The 18183-nt window shown below is 36.0% G+C and overlaps 1 protein-coding gene across 1 annotated transcript in view; it reads right to left on the minus strand.

The window, feature by feature from the left end:
* Positions 1–17280, minus strand: part of LOC149419601 (endoribonuclease Dcr-2-like) — a 94322-nt gene extending 77042 nt beyond the window's left edge. Inside the window, 3 exon segments of the mRNA XM_089637506.1 lie at positions 13843–14052; positions 14138–14271; positions 17015–17280. Coding sequence (XP_089493632.1) covers positions 13843–14052; positions 14138–14254 — 327 coding nt within the window. The 5' untranslated portion in view covers positions 14255–14271; positions 17015–17280.
* Positions 17281–18183: the final 903 nt, after the last annotated feature.

The raw sequence follows: 18183 nt of genomic DNA on the forward strand, positions 1-18183 counted from the left end.
GTCATCTTTGGGGATGCTGTGTGGAGGGTCTTTTTGTGGAGAGGAAGGAGTGAACATGGGTCTTGAAGAGTCCCATGTTGTAGGAGGGAGGAAACACAGAGGCCGGCAGTTCGTTCCACAGCCGAGCTGTTGAACTTAAGAACGAATCGTAGAAGCGACCCGTTCTCATGTGACAAGTGTCAACTGTGTACAAATGTTGGGCGCGCGTTTGGCGTGTATCCCGACTACGCACCGGTGCCGAAGGGATCAATGACGCTAGTTCCTCAGAGCATCTTCCATTGTAATACCGATAGAACAAGGACAGCATACCTACCTGACGCCTGTGCTCTAAAGATTGCAGTCCGTTTGTTAAGATTGGGGAATCTATCAAACGGACCGCCCGTTTCTGCACAGAGTCAAGGGTTTTTTTCAGGTATTTAGGGGCTCCAGACCAGAGATGGCTGCCAAATTCGACCGTAGGGCGCACTTGCGATTTGTACAGGGTGAGCAGTTGTGTACTATTAAAGTATCTGCGGGCCCTGTACAGTACGCCCAGCTTCTGAGAGGCCAACTTTACTCTGGCTTCGATGGAGCCCCCGTACCTGAGCTGGTCACTTATAGTTACACCAAGCATATCAATGGAAGGCCTGTTCGGAAGATTGCTTCCGTTGAAGGAGACTAGATTATCATTTGGATCCCTTTTAGACGTAATCAGACAGGATTGGGTCTTTGAAACATTAAATTCGACGAGATTATTTTTACCCCAGGAGGAAATACTCTCGAGATAACCGTCCATTCTCTGCTTCAAAGCCCTCCGAGCCGTTGGAGTTTGTGTGCCCTTTGGGGGCTTATCAAACAAAAAGCTATCATGAACTGTACTGTCATCCGCGTAACAATGAATCGGTGCACATGTCAAAAGGTCATTGATGTGCAACAAAAACAAAGTCGGAGACAGAACCGATCCCTGTGGGACGCCAGCATTTATGGAGTGCGAGGAAGAGGTGAAACCGTCAGCAACCGCCTGAATCGACCTATCCCTTAAAAAGTTAGCAATCCACGTACACAGGGATGCGGGAAGTCCGTAAGAATGCAATTTGTTGACAAGTCCTCGGTGCCAGACCCGGTCAAAGGCCTTGGATATGTCTAGTGCGACCGTTTGGGTCTCACCGTGACGTTCCAGGCACCGCCCCCAAACATGCGTCACATACGCGAGAAGATCACCGCACGAGCGGTTCCGCCGGAATCCGTATTGACGGTCGTTGATAATTTTGTTCTTCTCGAGGTATGTGAGCAGTTTGTCGTTGATCACACGTTCCATCACTTTGGACAGAACTGATGTGATCGCTATGGGGCGGTAGTTGGCCGGGTTGGAGCGGTCACCTTTCTTGGGAATAGGGTGAATTACCGCTTTTTTCCAACCAGAGGGCACAGTGCCACACTTCAGGGACATTTTGAAGAGCTTTGTCAAAACCGGAACTATTTCCGCAGCACACCTCTGCAATACCAGGGCAGGTATTCCATCAGGTCCACTAGCTTTGTTAACATCGAGCCCCCGTATGACGTGGAGTACATCCCGATGCCGGATCCTCAGCTTTTTCATATAGAAGCCGCAGTGAGGAACCGACGGCGGAACAGCACCCCCGTCGTCGAGGGTCGAGTTTTCCGCAAACATTTTCCCTAATAAGTTAGCCTTTTCGGTGGCGGTGTTTGCTAGTGAGCCGTCAGGTCTGGTAAGAGGTGGCAAACTGGGTTTGCAAAAATTTCGACCTATTGAGCCCGCAAGCGACCAGAATGCTCTGCTGCCATGCGGGCAGGCAGCCAGCTTTTTGCTGGTCTGCAGGTCGTGTTCGAATTTTGACCTATTAATGATTCTCTTGCATTCCTTTGCCGATTTGTTGTATGCTAATCTGCTTTCGGGCGTTCGAGATGTGTTGTAGGCTCGGTAAGCCGCGTTTTTTCGTCGAACTGCTTCGGAGCATTGTCGACTGAACCACGGCTTTGAGCCCACATCGAACCCGTGTCCATTCGATTTCCGGTCGAAAGCTCTGACCACTGAGCTATGGGGGCTTATTTCTTACCCGCGAAATTATTCAATATATGCTAGTGTTTCATTCAACAATTACTGCTTGTTACATTTTTTTTCACCTGAGAACAACCAACTTTATTTCAATTTTATTTTTAACCAACTTTACACGGGTTCGAGTCCCGTTGGCGTCATGTATTTTTTATCAGGAGATTTTTTCAATATGGATGAGTGTTTCAGGCGAACAATTATTGCTTATAAAAATAATTTCAGTAAGTCGGGACAGTCAATAACGTTGTTACAGATTTTATACAGAGTCATGAGATCAAGGTATGTTCGCCGGTTAGATAGAGTGGAGACGTTATAACGTTGTGGTTCCCGTTTCCAGTAACCGGAGAACTACATAGAACCGCTTCTTCTTTCAGATACTTTTGGAACCGGTTCCCAATGACGGGAAGGTTGATCGCCAATAGGTTTGATAAAATTTGTAATATTTCGCCTCTTTTCACCATTTTCTTTTACTTTGTTTAAAACAATATAAAATTTTCTTCTCTCTTGGCTATGACCGATATTTAATTTTTTCTCTAAGGCTTCGTATATGTGTTCGCAGGGATGGAAAATTCCTCCCCTACAACACATAAGCCTCCATGAAAATTGGACCCTTTTCTTTGATATCTACAGAAAGCTACTTAAAGCTCTCTTGTACTATATATCTTTATAGACATATGTACTTAACTAATTAATACGTTATTTACGAACTTGAACGCAAATATTTCCGTATTTATATTGTAATTAAATTCCATCAAACGTTGTGTAATTTTTTTGATTTATGATATAGGATTTTAATTACCTTCATTTTTGTGGTAACCCCCTTGGTTCTGATCGACGAGTCGAGTTTCAAAATTTAATTGGTCTTTCCATTGCAAACCTAGACTTAAATGAATTCTCTGAATGAGCTAACTTTCCTATTGTAATTATTCTGATTCCCTGCACCCTAACAAAGTCGTAGTTTAATCGCTGATAAAAGATATTATACATGTTTATTTGGACAGGTAATTGAATATAACTCAAATGGTTAATTGTTAGTAAATTTGATTTTGGTAAACTCTTGTGTCTGTTTGGCGCCACTCCTTTATGATTCTGCTGCTATAAGGTACATGTAAAGATTGATTTAGTAGGTTAATGTAATTAGTTAATTGCATATTTGACGAACTCGGAATAGCCCATTTGCTGGCATAATTTGGCTCCAAATCCTCCTGCAAGTAAACGAGATGATCGTGAGTCAACAAGAAATTCGCACAATCCTTTGACACGGCTCTTTGATTGATACCTAAGTTATCGCGTCCCAAAAAGCCTTCCACGTCATCATGCACTGCCTTCAAGTTTCCCCTCGAGTCCCGATACCCCCAAATTCCGACCCCTCCTTGGACTACAATTTACTTAGGGCGAACCGGTTTCGTCCTATATACAATCATATACTCACGGTTGGTGTGGACTTACGGGTCGTGAATCCTCATTCCACGTTTAAAAGAAGATGCGAGAGTGGTCCAGAAGACCTAAAATGCAAGCTGTATGCAGGTCCGCATCCTCCAGTAAACAGTACATACGAATAAATATATGTATACATACAGTTTGGGAAAGGTTTATAACTCGCAATACAAGGCTATCTACCTCGCATTCCCAGCTCGGATCTCGCACGAAGAGTTCTGCGAAACTCTAGGATTGGTAACCGAATATATACGTAAGAATAAGGTTATACTAATAAATACTAGTAGAATAAGATCTTATGATAGTTTGTTTTGGAGAGCTATCGAACTCCAGGCTTTTTGTTTGTTTGGTTTTGACGTTTTTATTTAAGAGAATCGTCATCTCTATTTGGTTTGGTTAATGGTCTTGTTATAGGAGCGACCACTGTCTCCTATTTGATGAACTGTATTTGTTTTTAATTTTACCTCCAGGTTTCAACATTAATTTTGTTCATCCTATCCCGTGATTTTCCAATTGTTTCAAGTAGTTGGTTGCCACATTAGAGAGTACTCGACTCTCAAATGTCTCAGGCAACTGATGGGGTTCTGTATGAGCACCCAATCAATAATATTCAAATGTTTCGTATAATTATTCGATATAATCTTACTAACCCGTGATTTTTCAATTGTCGATTGTGAATGATAAGTATTTGTAAGCACGCAGCTTCCAGCTGTTTCAGGTAACTAATAAAAATCTATGCGACTATCTAATCAATGATATTTAAATGTTTCATGTAATTTTTCGATATAAATCTTGCTAACCCGTGATTTTCAATTGTTGTTTGTGAATGATAGGTATTTGTGAATACGCAAAAATCGCTGCGCATTGTACAATGACATCCTGGTAATTATCCTTATAACCCTGACAAATTATCTAGTTATGGCCAAGGTCGTTTTCAAACTATGCAGTTGACTGACCCAATTCTTCAGTGTATGCTTTGTTTTATCAACAAATTGAACAATGTAAACATCTCATCTGACCCACTAACCCAGATGTGAGATTGTTTATTTTAAAATATCTCGCGCTCTCCTTGTGATTCAGTTATGCCACCGTTCACTGTGCATAGTTAATTTAAAATATTTTTTTAATTCGTTTTTTGAAGTTAAACTATTTTTCATTTTCCGAATTTAGTAAATTTACTAGGTTAAATGAAGAATAAATATAAATATATATTTAAGTACACATATCTCGATTGTCAAAATATGTTAAATAAGAGTACATATATTAATAAATAAATATAAAATATATGATTCTACATAGTCTGGAATATTAATAAATACATATTTTCTTTTTCAATAATATAGATATGTCCTCAGGTAGGTATTAAAATCGCTACCATTTCGATGTTCTGATTAAATGATAAATATATATATACCAGTAGGCACATACATTACTCATATATATATTCTTTATATACAATATATTACTTTATTTTTTATATAGATAAATACAAATATTACATCTATTAGTGTGTAATTCCTTTTTGTTGTTTTTTTCTTTAATATTCAATTGATATACTTCCATTTCACAGCCCTTCTGTGTCTCCTGGGACCTGAAAATTATTTATAAAAGGAAAACTTACCCTAATCAAGGTATTTCCGGTTGGGTGGTACACAACAACCTTGATGAAGAAAACTACCTCATTAACTGTATTTTCCGACTAATTTCAAATAAACCCTTTGACTATTTATTCCTATATAATATTTTATTCTTGCTTGAATCATATAAATTAGCTGATAATTAATTTTTCTTCCGAACGAAATCCTAATCCAGAAAACCCGTTGATTTAATAACACCTTTCTAGTTTAGGCTTTTGAATGATAGCTGTTTCAAATACTTTTTTCGAAATGGTAGATTGATGTTTAGAATTCCGGTTAAAACGACAAACACTTTTAACACTGTCGCTATACGCACGATGGATTTTAATTGATCAATTTTTTTGATTCTAAATTTCTTTTTATTTATTTTTTATAAGAAAATTTTTTCCGAATTGCGCAGACTTTTAATTAACTCGATTCTTAATAAATTAAATTTTTTCTAACTGTTAATTTTAGAACAAAGGTTTAAACGTTTATTATTATCGAATCCTTTTTTTTCTCAATTCGCGATAGGTCCATCCTCAATAACATATATATAGATCTCAATTTTATGCATCTCGTGCGAAAATTGTTTAAATCCATGCTGAAATCTTTACTACGCATTTTTGAATTTCGATTTGTCTAAATTCTACTTAATTTTATTGTCACCTATATGAGCTTTTCCATTTCCACCCGTACTTTCTCTTCTTTATGTCGCAGATTCGAATTTTCCCTTTTTCTTCGAATTTTATATTACTCGCGACGTTTTCTTCCACAAATTTCTTCTTTATTCTTATGTTATTTCTCATAACTCTACAGCTACTTATTCTCCAAGTCGTATTTATTTATTTCACGGATAAATTAGAATTGTATCGCTTTTCTCCACTTGGATCATTCCTTATCACCGTTCTTTACCCTTCCTTTTATCTTTTTCTCACTTTTCCCGATGTGTGTGGTCTCCAGGAAAATTTCATACTTCATTTATTATTAATTAATATATATTTTTCCACACTTCTATGGGAGATATACCTAATTTGACTCTGGGATATCTGTCACTTTTATTGCCTTACTTGATCTCCGCCCCATCTCCTATCTCTTACATACAAGATTTCACATATATTATACGTCTGGACATCTGTTTACGTTCCAAATTTTGGTACTAGACTCGTAAATTTTATTTAATTTCAAACCTATTAATTTTAATATCTTTTGCTTTAAATAAACATTCCATAAGGTCCACGTTAAAATTAATCGTCTCTCCAATCGTTTATTACCTTAACGTAAATAAAAATCATGTTCGGATTTCGATTGTTTATATTCCAAAATACACATGAGACCGTCAACCTTTTATCTTGTTTCGATCCCTCTGTAATCTTGTGCAGCTCTAATATCTATCTAACCTAATAATTATGTAAAATGTCTACTTTTCCTGAATCTAATCCATCGCTATATGTTTAGTTTTACTGTCCTCTTCTGATACTCAACTTTCATGTCCCTAGGACCCTTGTAGCAGTTCAAAATCTCTGTATTATCCTTCCATTCGGTCGCCGCACTTTTCTAAAATGTCTATTTTTTTTGCGAGATTTTCATTCAAAATTGATTTACCAATGTGTCCGTTTCATCTTAAATTGATAACGATTAATTTCCATTGTTTCCAAAACTCTCACCTCTCTTTAGTACGATTTTTTCGAACTCGGCACCCTACTTCTATCATAAATAATTGCACTACAGTTGAAAATTCCGCCAGTAACTTTCCTTCGCTTTTCCCGTCCTTTTTTATACTATCACGTTTATAATTTTTTTCATTGCATTTTCGTGTGTGTGTTTTTCCAACATGAAAACTTCAAAGCACTCGATTACCATTGGTTCGCTACCTCCTAAATTTCACAGTTATTGTAAACATTCCCAGGAGTTTGTCACCTTGAAAGTCGATGCTTACCCTAAAGTGCGTTCACCTCTAATTTCTGTGGGAATCGAAATGTCGTTAATTATCTATTTTAATGTCGGGTCCATAGTTCATTCCTTTGTCTTTCGTAGACACACGCCCCTCCGTTCACTGATTGGTTACTCAAAATTTTATAGCTCTTTGTTCAGATCTATTGGTTGACAAAATTCAATATTTATTTTTAGGCCTAGAAAGGGGGTTTTCTTTCTCGTGCTAGACGATTTTACGACCTCTCTGCTTTCGTCCCGGAACCTTGATTTAATTCCAACTATTACAGGTGTCTACTGCAAGCAAGCTGAATCAATTCTTTCTCCGCCAGATGTCGTTAGCATGTCCGTTTTTTTCATAAATAATTTGTATATTTTTTTGCAGCTATGGTTTATCTGTTTTTTCACTGTGATTTAAAGCCTTTCATCACAAATTATAAATTCATACTATGAATATTACCTACCATCGTCAAACGAAAGTGAAAGTAGCTGGGTGACAGGTAATTGGGTTTGGGGCCGTGAATGACCTGGTACGGTGGCCGGCGGCCGTAGTCGCGGCCCGCTCACGACGCAAGTAGGTAGTGAGCGACCCGGGCCATGTAAAATGATCGATTGACCCACTTCTACGTAGAACCATCTACTGTAATATTTAAATGTTTTTCCTTTTCAAAATTATAACAAAAATATAGAAAATCATATTAGTTGGATGCTGCTCACAAAAATGGCTAAAAATCTTGGACACTATACATACATACCTGTAGTAATAAAATAAATTTAATTACGAAAAAATCATACCTATTTGTAGATTGAATTTTCAATACTCAGCACTTACAAAGCATCGAGTCTAACTTGACTAATTGTATTTCTTAAGAAAGATTTAATTATTTTTAAAAATGAAAAATACCTTTCGCTCTCTACAGACGTCACAAGGATTGTACACTTATTTTTTAACAATTTAATATTCATTCCAAACTAGACTGTTGTGAACTCTTGCATCTGATCGACTTTAAATTACAAGATGGACCAACCGGGCAAAGTGTATAATGCTGGGTGTTAGACCCGTAATCACACACACACACCTATAATATAATAATAACATGGCATTTATATAGCGCAGTTTAGTGCACCTATATCTCACCTTCATACACTTGGAAATATCCACATATTTAATATAAGTGTATCATTATAATTGGTTTATTTAGTTTTTCTGTTTTCTTGTATTATATACATTTAAATGGAAAATTATATGTACCATGTATTATGATCATTTTTTAAATTTTGGTTATTCATTTTGTTGATGTTGTTTTAAACATAAAAACCTTCTGTTGTCACTGTATTACGTATATAATCATGTAAAAGCCCATCAGGGCGTTTAAATTAATTAATTAAAAAAGCATCCAATTAAGTAGTTTTAAAATACATATTGACCCGTCGGCATTTGTAAACTGTTCATTCCTATCCAAAAACATATCGACCCATCGGCATTTGTAAACGGTTCATTCCTATCCAAAAACATATCGACCCATCGGCATTTGTAAACGGTTCATTCCTATCCAAAAACATATCGACCCATCGGCATTTGTAAACGGTTCATTCCTATCCAAAAACATATCGACCCATCGGCATTTGTAAACGGTTCATTCCTATCCAAAAACATATCGACCCATCGGCATTTGTAAACGGTTCATTCCTATCCAAAAACATATCGACCCATCGGCATTTGTAAACGGTTCATTCCTATCCAAAAACATATCGACCCATCGGCATTTGTAAACGGTTCATTCCTATCCAAAAACATATCGACTATTATCTACTAGCTGACGTGTACTCAGCGTTGCTCGACTTTCTATAAATATAATATGCATGTATTATATACATGTAAAACTTCCGGAAGAAATTCTTTAAACGATAGTGAAAACCCTATCAAAATCTGTCGCCGAGTTTAGAAGAATTAAGTGCACAAACAGACAGACGCGGCTAGTGACATTGTTTTATACTATTCAGAGATACTCCTGTAATACATGAAATGGGCCTAGTTCAGCGCATTGTTATTGTTTAATATAAAATCTGTCGCTGAGTTTAGAAGAACTAAGTGCACAAACAGACAGACGCGGCTAGTGACATTGTTTTATACTATTCAGAGATACTCCTGTAATACATGAAATGGGCCTAGTTCAGCGCATTGTTATTGTTTAATATAAAATCTGTCGCTGAGTTTAGAAGAACTAAGTGCACAAACAGACAGACGCGGCTAGTGACATTGTTTTATACTATTTAGAGATAAACTACGGTTATAGGTAGGTTTTTGTTTTTGACTTGCACTCCTGTAATACATGAAATGGGCCTAGTTCAGCGCATTGTTATTGTTTAATATAAAATCTGTCGCTGAGTTTAGAAGAACTAAGTGCACAAACAGACAGACGCGGCTAGTGACATTGTTTTATACTATTTAGAGATAAACTACGGTTATAGGTAGGTTTTTGTTTTTGACTTGCACTCCTGTAATACATGAAATGGGCCTAGTTCAGCGCATTGTTATTGTTTAATATAAAATCTGTCGCTGAGTTTAGAAGAACTAAGTGCACAAACAGACAGACGCGGCTAGTGACATTGTTTTATACTATTTAGAGATAAACTACGGTTATAGGTAGGTTTTTGTTTTTGACTTGCACTCCTGTAATACATGAAATGGGCCTAGTTCAGCGCATTGTTATTGTTTAATATAAAATCTGTCGCTGAGTTTAGAAGAACTAAGTGCACAAACAGACAGACGCGGCTAGTGACATTGTTTTATACTATTTAGAGATAAACTACGGTTATAGGTAGGTTTTTGTTTTTGACTTGCACTCCTGTAATACATGAAATGGGCCTAGTTCAGCGCATTGTTATTGTTTAATATAAAATGAACATTAACCTGTCCGGTGGTGAGTTTCTGGAAAGAAAACGGTCCCGCTGGAGGGAGTTTTTTCAACAATCAAAATATAGAAAAACATAAATGCCACCTCGTAGAGTATAAAAAAATAAAAATAAAATCCTTAGAAACTATCACGAAAAAACAAATACTAAGCTATTTAGAAGGAAAAAATAAAAACAATTTTGCAGAAATCGCCAACCATCGAAATCGGAGCAGATTTTTGTTTTTACTTAATAAAAATCAGATTCACTTACCACAATTTTAATGAAGCCAAGGGGGGAAGAACGACTTTTTATACACACTAACATATACGTATTATTATTTACACTAATACTATTGTATTTTCATTATAAAAATTAAACATAGGTATACAATGTATATGCAGTCAATAATTACGATAAAAATAACACTATTCTAATTATTATGTACACTATCTTAGGAATAAAATTGTCTTCACTAACTAATACTGCTTTTTCGTATGGTAGTCTTCGAAACATGGATATACGCAAAATGCAAGATTGCAGTCGGTGCACATATATTTCGTGTCACTTCTTTTTTGAGCTCGAACTGCTGTATGTCTACACACATGGCATTGTCGTTGAGTTCGCTTTCCTTGGGCTGCAGTTTCTGGTACAGGACGGAGAAAATGTTTTCCTAAAAGGCGAGTTGGTTGATCCACTACTCTCCTTCCTCCAGATGATGCCGGCCTTGGCGTGTGATATTTTTCGATCATTTGAGACACTAAGTTTTCCCGGAATTCGCTAAATGATAAAACCTTTTGCGTTTTCAAACGATGCAAAAAGAAAGCATTTAGTGTTCCAATGTCTATCAATCTGAAGAAAATTTTCTTATACCATTTTAGAGACTTCCTGGAACTGCTTGCGAAGCCCAATATGCGGTCCACTTTGTCAACAGCTCCCATATTCTTGGTATAATCTAAAACTACCTCTGGTTTTATTTTATTTTCTCCCGTGGAGAAGTCAATTTTATCAGTAACAATCATTGCATCTGTATGTATGTTACTAAGCATAAGGACATCCCTTTTATCGTGCCATTTCAGCGCCATGAGATTGTTCGAATTCAAAGACTTCATTTCCCCTTTTTTCATTTTCTCCTTACCAAATTTGGGCATATCTTTTCGGTTTGCTCTAGCCGTTCCACATGCATTAGTTTTATGTTTATGCAAGAAATCGAACAGGGCTGGACTTGTATACCAATTATCTACAAACATAGTGTGACCTTTTTCCAAATAATCTGCAAGCATAGTGGTAACGACTGATCCTGATATACCAATGTCGGGATTCATTTGTATGTCTGATTCAGAGCCAGTGTACACAATTACATCCAAAACATATCCGGTGAGTGCATCACAGTGTACAAACAATTTAATCCCAAATCTATGTCGTTTTGAGGGAATATAAATTTTGAATGAAAGTCTTCCCTTCCACAACAAGAGACTCTCATCTATGCACAGATTTTGATATGGGTAAAAAGTTGATTTGAAAATGGTCTTCAATGGTTCCAGAAGATTTCTTATTTTATATAATTTATCGGTTGTCGCAGTATCGTTATCAGAAAAATGAAGAGCTCGGAGCAAAAGAAAAAATCTATCTTGCGGAAATAATACTTTGAAAAAAGGTGTTTCAATTATTGGATTATTTGTCCAGTATTTCTTCAGCGAGTTTTTTCCCACAAGTCCCATAAGCATAATCGTGACTAAAAATGTATATATTTCAGCCTCCGTGGTGTCTTTCCACTTCATCATTTTAGACTTCAGAGAAATGTCTAAAGAAATTTTTGCAGCGTATTTATTTGTTTCGCTGACAATTATTTTTACTATATCAAGTGTGAAGAATAACTCAAAAAAGTCTATTTCCAATGAATTTTCACTAACGGGAATATTTGCTCTTATACCTGAGTTAGTTGAATCGAATTCATGAATAATGGGCGTGAACTTACCCTGATCCCATTTACGATGATCAACTTTTCTCTTTTTGGATGTTGAACAACTAGGGAAAGTTTCATCCCCATCAGATTCGTCGGATGAGCTATCTGAATGTATTGGCAAATCATGAAGATCCTCGTAAACATCTTCATCTTCACTTTCGATTAAAATGTCAGCAATGTCTTGTTCATTCAAAGGGTTAACCATTTTTTTATAAAAGTAAAATATATAAATTGAACTAGTTATCAATACGAATCACAAAGTCAAATCACAGTAAAACACTGTCCAAATTATGAATAACCTAAAATAATAAAATGTCAATGATAATAACACTTTGTAGTCGGGCGTTTCAAACAATAGACTCTAGCCTATAGCGGATGTTTTTCGCGATTAGCACAAAAATATATCCTCATCCCTTTCGTTAGTATCTGAAGAAATTTTTGAAGGGTTAAAGAAAATATCAATTAAATAAATTCCACTAAAAACACGTCTGTTTTGTAACTCTGTATATCATAACTAAAGCACGTGTATATTAGCGCCACTCTATCTTCACAAGTAACGAGTACCGGGAATACATCCAATTGCTAAACAATTTTTGTGTTATCTCTCATTCAGGAAATGATTATTGTCATAACATCCTCGGGATTATCTCATAAAAGTAAAGGTCCAATGAATTTATAAGACGTCATAAAAATATAATAGGTACTCATATTCCCAGTTCAACTAACAAACAATCTTTGAAATTCAACACGATAAAATTGCCTAATTATTACGCGCAATCTCTCATTGAGCTGCGCAAAAGTATGTGTGTACATAAAAGAAACAACGGCTTATCTTTTTTTTGTTACGTGTGTGTGTAGTTTGTAATGTCTTCAAGCGTTTAGATTAAATAGTCACGGGAAATAATGGGGTAACTTTACCTTCCTCGCCTTTGAAGTGGAGCCGGCGTAAAGGATATTTTTACCCGTCCCGCCGATAAGCACCAGTCGGCCGCGACCATTCCCGCTCATAGTGTGTATACAGTATAACGAATAATATTTCAAATAGTTCATAACACTAAGATTCACTATTGAATTTTGTTCAAACTGTCAAAAACTGTATTCAAACTGAAAACAAACACTGTCGGTACAATATATGTAATAAATATTCACATCCAAACACGTGAGGTAATTTTTAATGCAAGATGATTAGGTTATTCAGTGTAAAAACAAACAAAAACTACAAATTTCACTTCACAAAAGACGTCGCTCGCAATAAAAATGTTGTTTACCACCAACTGCCAGACGGTGACGTCACGGAATATTTTAATTGTGAATAACTCCGTTGGTAATGTACCTAAATCGATAAAAACTTTTGCAAGTTATGACAAATTGTCCCTAGATAGCAGTAACTATCGGTTTTCTGGAAGAAATTCAATAGTTAATTAATTTTAGGCGCAACCGTACGGGTACGGTCATACTCCTTACGAGGATTTTTTTTCTCACCGTACCTGTACGGTCATACCACCGGACAGGTTAATAAGAGAACTCATTTTTAACTCTTCCTATCATATTGATCTGTCGGTGTATGTAGAATGCGGTCTTCGGTCATGTTCAGCAGACATTGGCATAATAATACAAGTAAATTAAACACAGCAACTTAAACAGGCATGATCATTTTTTGGGACTTATCAAGAGAAATGCAGATTCCTGTAGTTGAAGTTTGTAGGGGCGTAGGATAATGTATTTGTAATGAGTTAAATATACATATTAGTAAACAAATAGTAAACATATTGAATTGAAAATATACATATTTATCTCATTACAAATACGATAACAGCCGTATTATTACAACCCTCAATAGGAGAAGTACATCAAGTGGACTAAACACAAATGACAAATTCGTGTTCTATCGAAAATTTCAGTGTTTTTTTAAACTTCCTAAAAAACCTCCCACCACCACATACCTGAACTCTCTCGAGCTCTTTCTGCCAGTCCCCGAGGCACCAGAGGTCCACCTTGTCCTGGCTGCTGTAGCCGTGTACGCTGAGGCTGGTCAGGTCCCGCAGCACCTTGACTTGCTGCTCCACCAGCACCACGCTGTTCACCAGGTAGAAGGTCCTCTTGCCTCCGCGCGAATATGCCTCCTGGATGTCCTTCTGCTGGCGCTTTATGATCTGCAACATGTAATGTAGCGTTCCTCGTATTGGCTCTGTTTGGGTGGAAAGGTGAATACTAATGGAAGCCACATCGAGAGCCTACCTGAACAGCGATGAAAGTCTTCCCAGAGCCAGTGGGCAGGAATATGATGGTGTTCTGCGCCATGCATTGGCGCTCAATGTGGTTCTGGTAGGGCCTGGCTTTCATTTCCTCTGCCATCTTGCTGTGCTGGTGCTCTGTCAAACAAATAACAATGAATTCATTAGGTGTATAGGTACAGCATCGCCCTGGTGAAAGACCACCATACAGAATTGACCACTACCTTCAGCATCACAACATACCCAATTGGTGATGCTATAGACTCGAGGACTCTTGTGCGGTATTCATGTAAAAATCAATTATTGAGATTGGTGGAAATTGAACACCCACCTGTCGACGTAATCTCAAATACCACTATAAGAAGGTTGTCGGGGATTATTATCGAGAGTTATTTGTATCAGTTGGAAGATTGAATATTTTGCTACTGACTTGCAATGTTTATTGTTGTTGAAAATATAGAAACTTACATTATAAGTAGTTATATATAGTGACATAGGGGGATCGTCCTGGGCGGCAGGATCGTCGCCGGTCGGAGGACCTGCCGGAGGGCTATTTTAATTTAGTCTCGAAAAGTCTGCAAAGGGCAGATATTAAAGTCATTGCAGATATTAACCTAATTAATTGAAAAGTCTGCAAAGGGCAGATATTAAAGTCATTGCAGATATTAACCTAATTAATTGAAAAGTCTGCAAAGGGCAGATATTGAAGTCATTGCAGATATTAACCTAATTAATTGAAAAGTCTGCAAAGGGCAGATATTAAAGTCATTGCAGATATTAACCTAATTAATTGAAAAGTCTGCAAAGGGCAGATATTAAAGTCATTGCAGATATTAACCTAATTAATTGAAAAGTCTGCAAAGGGCAGATATTGAAGTCATTGCAGATATTAACCTAATTAATTGAAAAGTCTGCAAAGGGCAGATATTAAAGTCATTGCAGATATTAACCTAATTAATTGAAAAGTCTGCAAAGGGCAGATATTAAAGTCATTGCAGATATTAACCTAATTAATTGAAAAGTCTGCAAAGGGCAGATATTGAAGTCATTGCAGATATTAACCTAATTAATTGAAAAGTCTGCAAAGGGCAGATATTAAAGTCATTGCAGATATTAACCTAATTAATTGAAAAGTCTGCAAAGGGCAGATATTAAAGCCATTGCAGATTTTAACCTAATTAATTGAAAAGTCTGCAAAGGGCAGATATTAAAGTCATTGCAGATATTAACCTAATTAATTGAAAAGTCTGCAAAGAGCAGATATTAAAGTCATTGCAGATATTAACCTAATTAATTGAAAATTAAAAATCTTAAGACACTTGAAGAAAAGGCTGAAGAAGAAATAAGGAATAGCGCCAAAGGTTTACGAAGACTCTGATCTGATTTCTCGATCTTTCAATTCTGAATAATGGCCTTATACTAGGGAGGTACGGAGAGTATCTTCCACTCTGGAAAGTGCCGCAAACGTACAATATAATATATTCAATTAATAAATTGTTAATAACACTAATTAGTCCACACAGCACCCCCAAAGATGACATAGGCCCTTATATTATTTTCCACAAGGTCTCCTGTGTGGAGTTTAATAAATAAATAAAATACCCTCATTGTTGATAATAAACAAAACGTTACATATTACGTTATAAAAAAAATTATATGTAAACATATACACTTTTGCCAAATGCATAAAATTTTAAACTGAAGTAAAAAAAAAAGTCGTTTTTTAACATATTCAGCGCGATATTCAACGTTGTCCAGAAAATGATCCCACGCCATGCAACACTACAATATTTAAATGAAATTTTAACTAACTATTTTATTAAGCGCTCAAAAATACAAATTGACGAAAACCCTAGTTAGTCTGTGCGATATTTGAATATTTTGAGAATCTCACAAATAAAGATGCATTAAGTAGGACGTAGGTGTAGGTACCTCATAAGTTCTTTGAACGTACACTCTTCTTATGTGGGCGAGTAAGCGAGAAAGAGTACCGAGACTTTTGGTTCTAAATTCAGTATAATATCCTTTCTCACCTACATAAGATTGATACTATTCAAATACTAGGGAAACACTGTTCTTACGTAGGCGAGTAAATGAGATGCCTATAGATATCTACAAGACTGGCAAGATGCGCAATACTATGTACGAAAGTATCTCTGTTCCAAACATCTGTTCTAGTATGTACGCTTCACCTCTAGTCAGAACCTTTGGTTTCATAGAGGTATACGCAATACTATGTACGAAAGTATCTCTGTTTCAAACATCTGTTCTAGTATATACGCTTCACCTCTAGTCAGAACCTTTGGTTTCATAGAGGTATACGCAATACTATGTACGAAAGTATCTCTGTTTCAAACATCTGTTCTAGTATATACGCTTCACCTCTAGTCAGAACCTTTGGTTTCATAGAGGTGTGCATTTTATTTATTCTGTTGATTACTCTTATATTTGAATATATAAATATTTTATCTTTCTAATACTGTTTAGTTCATATTTATAACTATGACGGTGAGGGAGAAAAGTGAACAGATTGACTCTACGGATAATAGCTGTTTGTTCAAAAAACCGAACAAATTAGACTGAGTAATCTGATAACTGATAATTACCATAATCTGTACCAATGAAAAGTGCGGCTGTTAGGGAAATATTTACATATTCGTAAGTTGTAATGCCTAATTATAAGAGTAATAAATAACCACAGAAACAAAGCACAACTTTTTGTTTGTCAGCTCATAGCTTTTTCCATTCTCGGGTATTGTGGCGGCTGTGAATCATATTCGCCCAGGGCGCAATATTTAGAAACACTTCCCTGGATATATGCCCGTACTATAGAAACTTAAACTGTTTTCCGTGAAAGTTCTGAAAAAGTGATGCAACTCACCTCATAAAACGATGTAATAAGACGTCCTTTTGGATAACGAACTAAATATTGACTTAAAGGTTTAAAAGAGAGACTTAAAAGCTATCGATTAACGTATGTTTTAAAGGAAATACTAAATTAATAACTATAAACCGGAATTATTTGTTGGCTACGATCAAGGATTCCCCGTTTTCTCGAACCGGCACGTCAGACACGTCAGAGCGAAGGAAGCTGTCAGTTGCTGTCAGTGGAATAACAAAATTGAACAAAATGTTTTGTTTTCTGTCTGTCAGAAGGGCCTTTCAAAAGAAAGTCAACTTTCTGTTATATTGTCTATGCCTATAATTTTAAGGTGGATAGATCCAAGGTCCGTAGAATAACTTAGGTTAGCTCATCGATAGGGTAGAGCTGTGATTGGCTAGAAAATTGTGACGTAGGTAGAAGCCCATTTTCCTGGGAGATTTGAATTTACTGCAATACAAGTGACAGAATGCATTTACAATGATTTATTTAAAATGCATAATATTATAATAATTAATATTAATTAAAACGAATGTTTTAATAAAAGGGAAAAATCCCTGGAATATTTGCCGTGGTACTTATGCATCTATGATGTAGAATCGAGGTATTTATTAGCGCTTTGTACACATTATATTTGAAGACATTCAATTTTGTTTTATTTTTTATCGTTCTTCAAAGTTTTTTCCCGTTAAACTACACCCAAGCAGTTTGTAAACAGGATGTAAATGTTTAATTACAATGTAAATATGTATACATAATATTATTACTAATTATAAATTTACATAATATTATAACTAATTATGAATTTACATAATATTATTACTAATTATAAATTTACATAATATTATGACTAATTATAAATATAAATAATGCACTTAACACGGAGCGAAACCTTACTGTTATAAATCGACACATTTTAAATGAAAAATACTGTCTACAATCATTATTAACGCTATAAACGAAGTTATAAATGTGGGTTTTATCAAGTATCAGTGTTTTATTTATGATGGTCGAATGTCTACATTAATTACAAAAAAAACTCAGCTTGGTGAAAAATAATAGTTTATAATAAAAAATATCAAGTCTGGGAATGGCATACGAAAAACTGTTTTCTGTGAAATCAAACCATTTTGCCACTGCCATCTCTATTACTTTGCCTATCATATTCC

Source organism: Hesperophylax consimilis, chromosome 11 (genome assembly GCF_061612785.1).
Source record: "Hesperophylax consimilis isolate HC1 chromosome 11, BYU_Hcon_1.0, whole genome shotgun sequence".
Lineage (NCBI taxonomy): Eukaryota > Metazoa > Arthropoda > Insecta > Trichoptera > Limnephilidae > Hesperophylax > Hesperophylax consimilis.